The sequence below is a fragment of the Pseudozyma hubeiensis genome, assembly GCF_000403515.1.
Source record: "Pseudozyma hubeiensis SY62 DNA, scaffold: PHS15, whole genome shotgun sequence".
Classification (NCBI taxonomy): Eukaryota; Fungi; Basidiomycota; class Ustilaginomycetes; order Ustilaginales; family Ustilaginaceae; genus Pseudozyma; species Pseudozyma hubeiensis.
Genome location: NW_012133797.1, coordinates 559392 through 572157, shown reverse-complemented (window position 1 = coordinate 572157; position 12766 = coordinate 559392). Strand labels below are relative to the sequence as shown.

Sequence of the window (12766 nt, the reverse complement as noted above, 5' to 3'; positions counted from 1 at the left end):
ATTCATCACCTTCAAAGAGGGCCAACACGTCGTCTCTCCTCCGCATTCACTTCTTCTTACCACCCACCGCCGCCTTGCCCTTCCCCTTTGCTGCCCCCGCCTTGGGCTTCTTGACCAGCTTATCCTTGCTCAAATCATCGCCATCCTCCTTGTTGTTGTCCTCCTCCTCATCCGCCGCCACCTCCTCCTCTTCCTCCACCACATCCTCCAAATCCGGCACCTCGCCCTTGGCCACTTTCACCTTCGCTACCCCGACATCCGCCTTGTTGAACGCGATCGGGTGACTCGCCGCATTGTACTTCCTCGTAAACCCACTCTTGACCGCGCTAGGAACCTTTTTCGCCCAGACATCGGCGTTGTTCGGCTCCAACCCCAGTTCCAAAATCACCTCTCTATCCTCCACCCCCAAATAGTATTCGTCCATCAACCCAATCACCTCCTCCACCCCATCCCCGCCCTTCTCCACCAACGGCCGGATCAACATCCCCCACATGCTCGGCAGATAGTGCTGCCGCAGATCGTTGCGAGATCCACTGCACACCAACCGCATCTTGGCCTGCAGATCCACCACCGCCCTCGTCAGCCTCTGCTGCTTGCTGTTCTGCCCCAGCCACGCCGGGAAGCTCGGGAAGCCGCCTTCCGTGCCTCCGTAAATAAAAGAACACGGCCGAACGGAGGACGCGATCGCATGCAACGGCATCAGACTCCAATGCTGCTCGCCTCCGTGGATCATACGATCCACCAGATCTCCGTCCGAAATACTCTCCGACGCCCTCCTCAGCAACTCCAGGTGCTTCAACTGCTGCTTGCCGCCCACCTCCTTGGACGCCAACACCGGCCTAGCCTTGACATAGTTCTCGGCAACCATGAGCGGCACGAAGGAATGATCCTGAAAGTACAAATCCGCCTTGTCGTTCAGCGTCTTCTTCGAGTTCGCGTTAAACATGCCCGGAGCCGACAGATCGCTGTACAGCGAAAACGGCGTAGAGAGTCCCGTTTTGGCGTTCTCGGCCCCCAGCGCTTTGGACTCGTCGAAATCCATAGTGTCGTTGGAAAGCTTCCACGTGCTGAGCATGTTGATCACCGATCGAATGTCACTCTGCGCAGCCTCGATGAGTTGGGCCATGACTTCGCCGGGGATCTTGAGCTTCTCCTTGAAGGCGATCGACAGCATGCGCGATTTGACCTGGTTGGCATCGGGTTTACGGAAGGTGAGGTTGAAGGTGGTGTGCTCGAAGGGGCGCATCTTTTGGTTGCGTCGGTCGTTGCAGATGCAGATGATGGGTACCTTTGTCTTTTTGATGAGCGCGTTGATGGCACCTACACCACCGCGATCGCCGCCGGACATGCCGTCGACTTCGTCCATGATCAAAACGGTGCGCTCGTGGATGCGAGGCAGATCGGTGGACGAGGACGCGGAGCTTGTGACGGTGCTGTACCAGCTGTCGAGCGATTTGTTATTGATGGTATCCTGAAGCATGCCCTCAATGAGCTTTTTGCTTCGTGCGTCGCTGGCGTTGAACTCGAGCGGCGAATAGCCTTCCATCTTGGCGACGAGGTGCGCCGAAGTGGTCTTGCCGATACCGGGTGGACCCGAGATGAGAACAGCACGATAGACGTTCATGCCGAGCGGGCCGGGCTTCTTGAAGTTGGAGCGGTACGAAGCGGGCCAAGCTTTGAGCCAACCAGCCAGCTTATCAACGGCAGCCTTGTTGCCTACGAGGTCCTTCATCTGAGTCGGAGCATACTTGGTGGTCCAGAGCATGTTGGAGAGATCGGCGGGCTTGATGTTGGCATCCTTGGGCAGACCCATGCTCTTGGCGACCTCTTTGATCTTTTCCTCTTCGGCCTTGATCTTTTGTTTTGTCTTTTCGTCGAGCTGGCCAGCACCGCGTGTACGGATGAGCTCGAGGAATTGGTCCTCGTTGAGCGTCTCGATCTTGTTCTTCTTGATCGACTCGAGCTTTTTGGGGCCGGCACCCTCTCCGACGATGACGTACGAGGTCTTGGAGGAGGGAGCGCCGGTGATGCGTGCACCGTATCGTTTTGCGAGGTCGGAAGCTTCGTCACGACTGATGGACTCGAGCTCCCCGGTGAAGACTAGAGTGAGGCCGGCAAGACAGTTGGGTTGGCCCTGAGGAATCTCCTTGGAGCCAGGATTGGCTGGGCCGGCAGCACGACGAGCAGCCATTTCCCTCCAGTTGGGTTTCTTGTCGGCTGCCGGGGCGGTGTCTGCGGGTTCAAAGTCGTCATCCTGCTTGGCCGCCTTCTTAGCTGGAGCTGGCTTTGCAGGAGACGCCTTCTTGGCGCTGCCGTTGGAAGCGGACTTCTTTGGCTCGACAAAGTCATCTCGGTCGTCGTCGTCGTCGGAATCATCGATCTTGATGGACTTGGCATTGGCTGCGGCGCGACGAGGCGGGTGTGAAGCAGCACTGGCTTTGGCTCTGGACGTAGTAGTTGCAGGTCTCTTGGGTGCTGGAGCAAAGTCGTCGTCGTCGTCGTCGTCGTCGTCATGGTCGCCACGTCTAGACTTTCGAGTATCCACGAAATCGTCGTCGTCGGAATGGTTTTCTGCTTTGCGCTTGGTCGGCGTCTTGGTAGGCGTTGTGCGCGTGGAGCTGGCTGCATTTGCTTTTGGCTTCGACCGGGAAGCGGGCTTCAAATCGAGGCTGTCGTCGTCCGAGTCGTCGATGATCATTGGATCTGCTTTGGTTGCGGTGGCAGAGCGGCGGGATGAGGAGGTGTCGGGTTTTGATGCAAAGTACTTGGAGGACGTGGCAGATGGCGAGCTCTTCATGGTTGTGGTGGTGGTGGGTCTGTCCTGAGATGAGGCTGGACTTGAACCGGCGCCCTTGCCGCCAAAGAAGTTGGAGAGCGACGCCTGGCCCTTTGGGAGGAGCGTCGCGGATTTTTTGGGCGGCATAGTGAAATGAAGCGTGTGGGTTGTGCTCGCGATGCGTGTCCCGTGCACCAGCTCTTCCAGGGCCGTGAGAGTGGTTTCCAAAGAAGTGGGATCAAGAGAGAGGGTCGAGGTGGGCGAGAAGCAAGAATGTCACGTTGCACAGCATGCAGAGTAGCACAATGACGCCCTCTTCTCGCTGCTCAGTCGCGGCGCTGTGAGTGTCTTGCGCTTGCGACTCGCTTTCGCACTCGCACCTGTCACACCGTCACGGATGATCTCAAAGTGGAGAAAATGATCAGCAAAATTAGTCAGGGCGGTACACTGCTCTGTACGCGTCTCGAGAGCGCGTTGCTTGATCGATTTTCAAAAGTGTTACATTGACGTCAAATGACACTGCGAACAGAAAACCGGACGCTGGCTTGTGCGAGTGCGTGAGGCTCGGAGACCCTGAATGCAATCCATTCAATCCTCTGAGAATGCATCTTGAAGCCCTTCCACCAGCATACTCAACATATACCCGCACCACTCGTGGTAGCATCGATCGCACACCATGTCCGGAGACGTGGGCCGGCACCACTCTTCGCTCAAGGTCTCCATCCGTCCTTTGCAATCCTCCTTCTTTGCCGGAGAAGACTTTGTCTGCCACATCACCTTCACAAACACGAATCCACGCGTACCTCATACACAGCCGCTCCAACAGTCGGAATGGGCGCCCTCGACCCCCATCAAGTCCACGGCAGCTGCATTTGACTCGCCCCACCGACCTTCTCCGGATGACAAGCTAGGAGCACGCCGCGTCGTCTCCTCCATACCCACGCATTCCAAGTCACGCAGCGTCGATGTGAGAGCCTTGGGTCGAGATCATGACCAATCTCAATCTGCTACAGCAGCCTCGTCAGGTTCAGCACGATCAAACAAGCTCCTTCGGCAACTCAATGGCGATGTTCTCCCCGATCGCAAAAATTTGATCGGCAAGAGCTTGCCCTCCGGCTCAACCTCTTCCTCCGTACACCCGTGGTCCGTCTCCAGCACCCTCGCCAGCTCCAAACCCGCGCATCGATCCACCAAGTCCACTTCCTTCCCGACTCCACGCAACAGATCCGATCTTGGTCTCGGCTATCCTTCTCGCCCAGAATCCACCTCCAACAAGCCATCGCCCGCCCCTGCTCGCACTGAATCAGATCGCTTCTCACCCAATCCTCCTTCAAGAGTCTCCTCCCTTCCTGGCTTGGCTAACAAGAGAACACCCTCCGCTCCTATTTCGCCACATCATTCTCATTCGCGCAAGAAATCCGTCGCGCAAGTACAAGCAGAGGATCTCACAGAAGCTTTCGAGCTCGACTCGCCATCACCAGCTCCCTCGCCCACCTCCGCCACTCCCAACGCCTGGATCACATCCCAAAACGAGCACAATGCCACTTCAAGCTTTTACGCTGCGGGACGCAACGACTCCATGGAGAGCGTCTTTCGAGAGTCCATCACAGATTGGTCCCAGTCGAAGCGTCGCGCCTCAGTTTCCAGAACACCAAGTCACAGTCCCATCTATCCGCCCCCTGACCTCCTGGTTTCAGGCTCCGAAAAGATTTTGTGGTCCTTTGCCCAGATCGCAGGCACAATAGAGATCGACGAGAGTCTCATCAAACCCAGCGACTTTGAGAATCTTAGACGGAGACTTGCCTATGGTGACTTGACAGGAGCCAATGCTTCTCCGCACTCTCTGCCTGGCACTCCCAGAATTCTCGGCGGTGGCGATCTCGGGCAGACATCTGATGGTCAACCAGCTCCTTCCAGTTGGAGCAGCTACTTGCGCAGCCCCTTTGCTTCGCGCTCACAACTGCATCGTCGCTCCGGCTCCACCCTTCAAGATGCTCAGGATCGCACCCTCCAGAGTCGAAGCATCCCCACTTTCTCCACGCCGCCCAGCATCGTTGCCGTCGACCTCAACCTTCTGCCGGGAGAGAGCAAGACTTTCCAGTTCAGGCTTCCTTTGCCAGTCGATGTACCTCCTTCTTATCACGGCAAAGCCATCCGGCTCAAATACATTCTCACTCTTGGGACAAACAGGTCAAACCCTTCCGCCGCCTCGACTCGTGCGCAAACGAGTCGACTCATCTCCATACCCATTCGCGTCTACAATCATGTTGGTGCATCCGGCTTTCGCCCCTTCTTCGACCTCATGAACCCTGTCATTCTCACCAAGGAGGAGGCTTCGGTCACTGTTGTGGGTCAGGAAGGGGAGGCTTCTAAGTCTGTTACGCAAAATGACCGATCCAGGGTGAAGGGGGCAATCAACACAGGCCCGCAGATTCAGAGGAAAGACTTGCAGGACTACACCAAGCAGCTGCTCATCAGCAAGGCGTCTGACGGCGCGTCTTCTCCTCTGCCCGAGATCGGCTTCTCGAGCGTGACATCGATGAGTCAGGCTAGCAGCTCCTGCAAAGCGGCTGTAGAAGCATTGGCACGAACATCCAGCAAAGTCACGTACGACATTTCCAAAGACGGCAAAGTAGCCGCCGTCCTCACGCTCGTCAGATCTCGCTATCGACTCGGAGAGACCATCACTGGCGTCATCAACATCAACAACCAGCAATCGCTCGCACGTATCGCGCGCATGAGCGCCACACTCGAAACGTTCGAAGAGGTGCAACCCAGCATTGCCACGCTGCCTCCGGGTCGACTGCAGCGCGCAACAAAGATCGTCCATGCCGAGCATCACGAGAGCGTCCTCGACAAGGGTAGAGCCAGTTTCAGCCTCTGCATTCCGAGCGGTGCCTCGCCCGAATTCGTGACGAGCGGGGTCAAGCTTAATTGGTTGGTTCGTTTGTCCTTCCTCACCGTATCCGCCATCAAGGGTCCAGCTGATGCCGAGGTGTCATCGGAGGACGATGAGAAGCGCCAGAATAGGCTTCTACCTCCTCCGCATCTGTTGCCGACTTCGTCCGATGGATTTGCACGCTACCATGTTGGCGTGAGAGCGCTGGACAGCTTGGCTGGATCAGCCACCGCGCATGGTGCTCCAGTCGCGAAGGTACTCGCTCAACTCGGTTGTGCGGTAGAGACAAAGCTCGAGACGGTGGAATGCGCTGTACCCGTATCGATCTTGCCCAACAGCACCAGCTACAAGGTCGGAGATGCTGAGTTCTATGCTTAGATTCCTCACGCATGTCCAGCGTCCAATATTGCTCAGTGGAATGCAAATTATGTTGGCCTACCAATGTAGTGATGGTCATGTACTTGCTTGTGAAACGTGAGACTGGCAAGAGACCTCATTGTCCGTGCTCCCCAGAGTTGTTACTGTTGAGCAAAAGGGCCCCATCACTCGGATCAAATTCAGCGACACACCACTGCTCCGGATCCAGTGAGCGGCATAGTTGGACTGGGAGAAGCATGAGCAAAGGCACAAGACAATCGACTCCTAGGAACGACGATGGGCAGGAACAGTTCAAACGTAGAGATTACAGAAAATTGTGAAGCTGTGTCGCTATGAGCAAGGATGGCAACAAGAGTATAAACGAGAGAGCGTGAGTGGACACGTGGAAGAAGGCAAAGCAAAAGAGTGTGCGAGAAGAGACCGTAGCGAAGAATAGCTGGGGAGCAGGGGTCACGACCAAAAATGGGAAGAATTAGTATCGCCCACCTCGCTCCGACATCTCGGGAGCCATGTCCTCGGGGTCCATGGTCTGCAAGATGGTGTCCTTGATGCCGGGGAAGACGGTTCGGAAAGCGTCGACACCGAAAATCATGTCGAGATGCTCGTAGTTTTGGAGCTCGACCGTGTGGATCATCTCGACATTGGTCTCGTGGCGCTGGATGCGCTGTACCAGAGGCTTGCCGAGCACGAGGTAGTCGATGTCTCCATAAAAAATCGAGTGGGGAGGGAAGTTTCTGGGGAACCAAGGCTCGGTGATGCGTGGGTCAAAGATGCAACCACGGTGGGAGAAGCCGGACATGTACCAGTAGAGAAGTTCGGAAGAGGTCGGCACGGGCACGGTGCGGAAAAACTTTGGCTTCTGACGAGAGACCCAGTTGTGGTCGTGGAAACCAAAGAGGAAGGCGAAAATCACGTAGGCGATGTGACCGAACCAGAAGGTGGGAAGGAACTCTTGAGCGATGCCGATGGCGGGCATGAATTCGCGCACACCAAAGATGAGACCCCACCACTTTCGAGAGCGGAACTGACGCATGAGGGAGAAGGGGAATCTTCGCAGGACGGAGCCAGCGTAAACGGAGGGGCCGAGGGCGACGAAGCAGCTAAGCTTGTTGGCGATCTCGGGGCAGATACCTGGACTAAGGGCAAGGTACATGGAGCCAGCACCCTGAGAGTGACCTACGTAAGCGAGTTGTGGGTAGCCGGAAGCAGCGGTGATGTAGTCAACGACGTCGCGCAGATCGAAAGCGAGTTCTTTGAGACCCCAAGCCCAGAAGCGAGGATCGGAGCGAACGTATTCGGTGTGACCAGCCTTGAAGTTGGAGCGAATGTTGGTGATCCATACATCGAAGCCCTGGTCGACGAGCCAGAAGGCCATGGAGCGCTCTTCGTTGACGACAAAGTGGGACGAATTACAGAGGATACCGTGCTGAAGGACGACGGGATAGCCGACGCCGCCGGGACGACGGGGATCAGAGATGCGGTGGGCTTTGAGGATCCAGCCACCCTCGGTGACGATCTCGTGCTCGTCGCACTGGTACCCCCAAAACTCGGCGTAGTAAGCAGGACGGCCTGAACCGCGTTCGCCAGTGATCCTGCGCTCGTATTCTCGATCCGCCTTTGCCTTGGGAGGAGACTTTTTGAAAGGATTGAAGTAGGCAAAGTAGGCGACGAAGAGGACAGAACCGAGAGCGGTGGTGCTGGCGAGGAAAGAGAGGGCCTGACGGAAGTTGAGTCGCAAGCGTTGGAAAGCTCCGTAGTTGCCGTAATCGGCGACGACATGGTCGAAGAAGGGCATCTCGAGCGGAGCTTCTGACTGGTAGTTGCCAAAGGTGGGATCGAAAAAGGGCCTTTCGTCGCGGTGAGGGTAGTCTCCGCGGGCACCAGGATCCCTCATGACCTCGACACGAGGAGGACGAGAGGGCTTGGTAGGTTGACCGTCAAAGTCGTCGGAGGCATCCTCAAAGGGACCTTCTTCTGCTTCGGAGCGTCGAGGATTCAAGGAGCGACGAGGCGGAGCAGCATCTGTTTCGGTTTCCGTCTCGAGGTCTCGGTGAGACTCTGGCTCACGAAGCGAATCTGCGGCGTCGGCGTGTGCGGGTGCGCCTCTGCTGGTGTCTGAGGCGTCATCGGGGGCACCGCGACGGCGCTTGCTGTAATCGATGAAGCCGGACATGTTGGCGGATGGTCGGCAAGTGGGTGTGGAATCTGTGCGGTTGAGTGGGAAGCTCGACTTTTTAGGAGGATGGAGTGGATGGTGGTGAAAGGCAAAGTCGAACGGTATGGAGCGGCCACCGTGCTGTGCAACAAGCAGGTCCCTGGCTCGAACACGTCAGAACGATAAAGGATCTAGGAGACGCGGTCGAGGATGATGAGGGTGAGGTTGAGGGTTGTGGATGAACAAGGGAGGACGGGGATGAGGATGAGGATGAAGGTCAGCTTCCAAGACGCACGAATCTCTCCAAGCGGCAGAGCGGCCATCAAGCAAGTGTGCGATTCTGACATGTGCTTTGCGACCTGCGCTCCTACAAACAGCTCAAGCCCCGCCGAATTTGGCGTTTTTGCGGCATGGGAGCCTGAGCAAAAAAAGCACATGAGAAAATGCAGTAGGCAAGAGCTTCACTTGGTCTTCCAGGCACACCAGCAGCAGCAGCAGCGGCCGCGGCGGCGTTTGTGCAAATCAATCAAGCGACGGCTGCAACCGCTGCAACCCAAACATGCGGGGAAAATCCCCCGATTTTCTTTTTGGCTCAGTCCATCCGCCGCCCTTCCGTCCTCAATGCGACTGGATTGGTTGCATTGGATCGACCGTCGTCGGCCGTCTAATTTCGTGACGCAGCAACCTTGCCTCAACACACGGTAGCAGCCGCTCAAACCTCCTCTCCTCTCATTGTTTCGCTTCCTTGCACCTTTCTCGACCTTTTGTTTTGTTGCTTGCTTGGACATGTAATGGTACCTTGTATCGTGCTCGTCGCTCACGAGAACTCTAACAAGCACCTTAGAACGAAGAGTCTGAGATGGGCAAGGCAAACTGCACTTCAGCGAGGGCGTGCATAAGCGAGTCTGCATCGGTTGCGCCTCTCTCCTAGTGCTGCTTGCTACCTTGCGACTTTCACACCATTTTTCGAGACGGCGCATGAGACAGCCGACCGCCCCTCTCTGTGCCTTGATGATGCCTTTCGCGATGCAGTCCAGAGCGGGGCGCAATTTTTCCTTTTTTTTAAATATATATTTGCGAACAGCGATGATGTTGCTGCACGCTGAAGCAGGTCAAGTGAGACGGGGCAAACACCAAAAATTCGGCTCGAGTGACAGGATGCGGCGCCGCAAGCCAATCAGTCAAGTGCAGTGCAGCGCAGTGAGCTTTGCAAAACGGCGGAGTTTAATTTTGCACTTTGCTAAGCGAGCGCGCTCTTCCATCTCAACAGCAATGGATTTGTATCGCTTTTGTTAGATCCGTCCAAACAACCATCCCTCAGTGCCTTAGGCTCTCACTCGTCACCATCGCACGGCACGCCTCAGAGAGCAGCCAGCCAGTCGGATCATAGCAACTCACATCGCAAGCCTGAAGAATGGATGCAAAGTGGCAGTTGCCAATCATTTCTGAGCATCTCTTGTCTAGTGTGCTAAAAGTACATGAGCGCAGAGCGCCACCGACACAGTGCCGCAACCTGGCCCTAGCCTCGGCTCGGGCCCTTCTTGGACCGAATTGTGCAACCAGGGCCACAACGATCTTCGCTTCAGTCCGAATCCGAGTCGGATCCGCTCTCGTCCGAAGAGCTTTCCGAATGCACCAGATCGTCGTGTCCTCCCGCACCTCCACCCGATCCGACAGCGTCCGGGTTGCCAAACTGCTCCAGCTGCTGCTGCAGACGTGCGATCCTTTCTGCCTCCTCCCCTTCGTCCAGGTTCTTCTTCTTGATGCCTCCCGTGCCACGTTTTCGACCGTCGAGCGGCGCCGACTTGGAGTTCTTGTTGGCCACCGGCGCTGGCTTCTTGGGACGCACCACGTACTTGTACAGCTTGTACAGCGTCCTCGGAGACAGCTCGTCAATGTCCAGCTCGATCTCCTCCTCGTCGTTCTGGTTCGGCGGCTTGTCTTCGTTGATGATGCGGATCGCACCGTCCAGACGCTCCTCCGACAGCTCGGTGATCTTGGCAGCCAGCTCCTCCTTCTGCTCGTACGTGACGTTGCGGATATCTTCGTCGCTGTTGTCGTCTCTGCGGCTCGAGCTCGCCTTCTTGCTGCTCGGTGTGGGCTTCTTCTTGGGCGCCGCAGCCGTCTTGGTCTTCTTGGCCGGCACGTACTCGGCGGCCGCCGCAGACGGGCTGCCAGCTGCCTTTGCCTTGCTCTTCTTCTTGGAAGCTCCGCCGCTTTCGGACGACTTTCTCTTTGTGCCGGAGGCCTTGCTCTTGCTCTTCTTGGAGGCACCGGAGCTGGCGTAGCTCTCCTGCAACGACGCAAGCATCGTCTTTGTGTTGGCGATGAGGCCCGCGTTCTGGTTCTTGGCGCCCTCGAGCATGGCTAGCGTGGCTGAGAGCTGCGAGATCTGCTCCTGCAGCGCAGCCTGCAGAGCTGGATCCACCTCGTCGTCGTCGTCCTCGGCATCCTCGTCTTCGTCGACGTCGCTCTCTTCGTAATCTGGCAAAGGAGCCGGTGCGGGCTTGCGTGACATCTTGTCCTCGTACACCGACTTGAGCTGCTCGCCCATATTGTGGACATCCGAGCCGGGCGGGTTGAAGGTGAAGCAATTCTGGAAGAGCAACTGCATGTCTGCATCGAACTCCTGCGCATCCGCGTACTCGCCCGATCTGATGTTCTTCTGGACATCGCGCAGAGCGATCGGCTTCTTGATCATCTGAAAGTATGCGGGCGCCCAGTCGAAGTCCATGGTGGGCAGATCGTAGAAGACCCAGGCAACGTTGGAGAAGGTAGGCTTGAGGAGATCGTCGATGATCCTGGTGCAGAATCGCAGCTCGTCCTGAGCCACTTTTGCGTAGTGGGCCTGCTCGCGTGCCGAGAGACTGCCAGCCTTCTTTGCCACCTTGCGGCGCGCGGCCTTGCGCATCTCGGAGGAAGAAGCGCTCTGAGGCTCGTTGGCCCATGGCAGATCCTTGGGAGGCGGAGGGTGGATCTCCCTCTTCGGGCGACCGCCAACATCGGACGAAGAGCGGCGGATAGTCGGAACGGGGTTGGATGGACGACGGGCGCGTGCAGCGGCAGGATCGGAAGCTTGGGCCAGTGGAGACGTAGCGGCAGGTACGTCCTTCATGTACTTGTCAAAAGCGGCCTCGAGAACGCGTGCGTTTTGGGTGTAAGGGCTGTCGGGCCCGTTGAAGGTGGCGCAGTTGAAAAAGACCTGACGAACGTCGGTTTCGAAATCAACCATGCGGCGATAGACATCCCTGGATGGATCGAGACCCCATTCTGGTGCTGATTTGGCCTTGTCTCCCGGCTTGGAGTTGGGCTTGAGGACGAGCGCGGTGAGGGCCAACTTGATGTCGATGGTGCCAAAGTCCATCGGTTTGGTGATGATCTGCGGATACTGTGGAATGCCTAGTGCGACTGGGTTGACGGGAGCAAGGAAGGCGATGGCTTCGCGTCGGCTCTTGAGCGACTTGAGCGTGCTCTGAGCAAACTTTAGCTGGGCAGCCGTCAGTTCCATGGGGCCGTCGTAAGATCTGTTTTGCTCGGAAGCGTGATCGGAGGTGGATTCTGACTTTGGCGGAAGGGACTGCTGCGAAGAGACGACGTGTTGGGACTGAGCTTGTGCTTCCGAGATGAGAGAGGCGGGCTGGATGCCGACGCTGGAGATGGGCTCTGCCGTGGGTGGTACGAGGGGCGCATCGTTCGACTCGGGCCGGGTCCCGGGCAAAGACGAGTGGAAGCTTGGTGCCGCGTCGTGGTCAACCTCCACTTTCGGAGCGGGGGCGGCGGCAGAGGATTCTGACCCAGAGGAGTGACCGTTGACCGGAGCGCCGACGGGTGCGGCGAAAAGATGAGCGTCGGACATGACGGGTTGAGAGAATGGAAGGAGCGACGGGGTGCCGTGTAGAAGCGAAGGCAATGTTGAACCGTCGAAGGGAATCAGTGGCAATCAGCGACTAGGGCACGGTTGCGATGGATGGGTCAATGGATGGATGGATCAATGGGTGGTTGTGACGGATGGAAGTCGGAAGGAAAGATGGCTACGAATCAAGCGAGGTCGGTGCGTTTGAGCTGCTGAGCGGATGCGGCGAGGTGCGCAATTTTGGTAGTCGACGTGACTGGCCGGCTCTGGCAGAAACAAGGGTCGACGAGAAGAACGGGAGAAGCGACGAAGCGACAAATTGGAAGGGAAGGGGCAATTTCCAAAACGCGTCGTCTTCAAATACTTCTGCCACCTTTAGCCAGTTTCAGCTTTCTGGCACACTCGCGCCTTTTTACGCGCCCACCACCCACTCTGCTCTGCTCTCGTGCCCAAGCGATCCACACGGCTATTCATTCCATGAATCCGACGCGCGAGGCTGCCTTCTGCAATCGTGATTGAGAACAGTCGGCTGTGCCCCGATGCAAATTTCTTCCAAATTCCACGGACCTGCAACCAGAAGAGTTAACATACAGAATCGCGGAAGCTCAGAGGCAGACGGGCGAAATTGAGCGATCTTTTTGCGCCGATAGCTCAGAAGAGTGTGCTGCAGTATTTCATTTTGGAAATTTGGCCTGCCTCGGCCTT

At 56.9% G+C, this 12766-nt stretch overlaps 4 protein-coding genes across 4 annotated transcripts; 1 reads left to right on the top strand and 3 right to left on the bottom strand.

Moving 5' to 3' along the window:
• Window positions 1-46: 46 nt before the first annotated feature.
• On the bottom strand, window positions 47-2923 carry PHSY_001443 (hypothetical protein; the record flags this gene model as incomplete). The annotated part of the gene is made up of 1 exon (XM_012332073.1): window positions 47-2923. The coding sequence occupies one exon, from the start codon at window positions 2921-2923 to the stop codon at window positions 47-49; it is 2877 nt and encodes a 958-aa protein (XP_012187463.1).
• Window positions 2924-3452: 529 nt separating this feature from the next.
• On the top strand, window positions 3453-6053 carry PHSY_001442 (hypothetical protein; the record flags this gene model as incomplete). The annotated part of the gene is made up of 1 exon (XM_012332072.1): window positions 3453-6053. The coding sequence occupies one exon, from the start codon at window positions 3453-3455 to the stop codon at window positions 6051-6053; it is 2601 nt and encodes an 866-aa protein (XP_012187462.1).
• Window positions 6054-6525: 472 nt separating this feature from the next.
• Window positions 6526-8226, bottom strand: PHSY_001441 (predicted triglyceride lipase-cholesterol esterase; the record flags this gene model as incomplete). The annotated part of the gene is made up of 1 exon (XM_012332071.1): window positions 6526-8226. One exon carries the CDS (start codon window positions 8224-8226, stop codon window positions 6526-6528), a length of 1701 nt encoding a protein of 566 aa, XP_012187461.1.
• Window positions 8227-9790: 1564 nt separating this feature from the next.
• Window positions 9791-12064, bottom strand: PHSY_001440 (transcription factor; the record flags this gene model as incomplete). Its single annotated transcript, XM_012332070.1, has 1 exon — window positions 9791-12064. The coding sequence occupies one exon, from the start codon at window positions 12062-12064 to the stop codon at window positions 9791-9793; it is 2274 nt and encodes a 757-aa protein (XP_012187460.1).
• Between the last annotated feature and the right edge of the window lie 702 nt (window positions 12065-12766).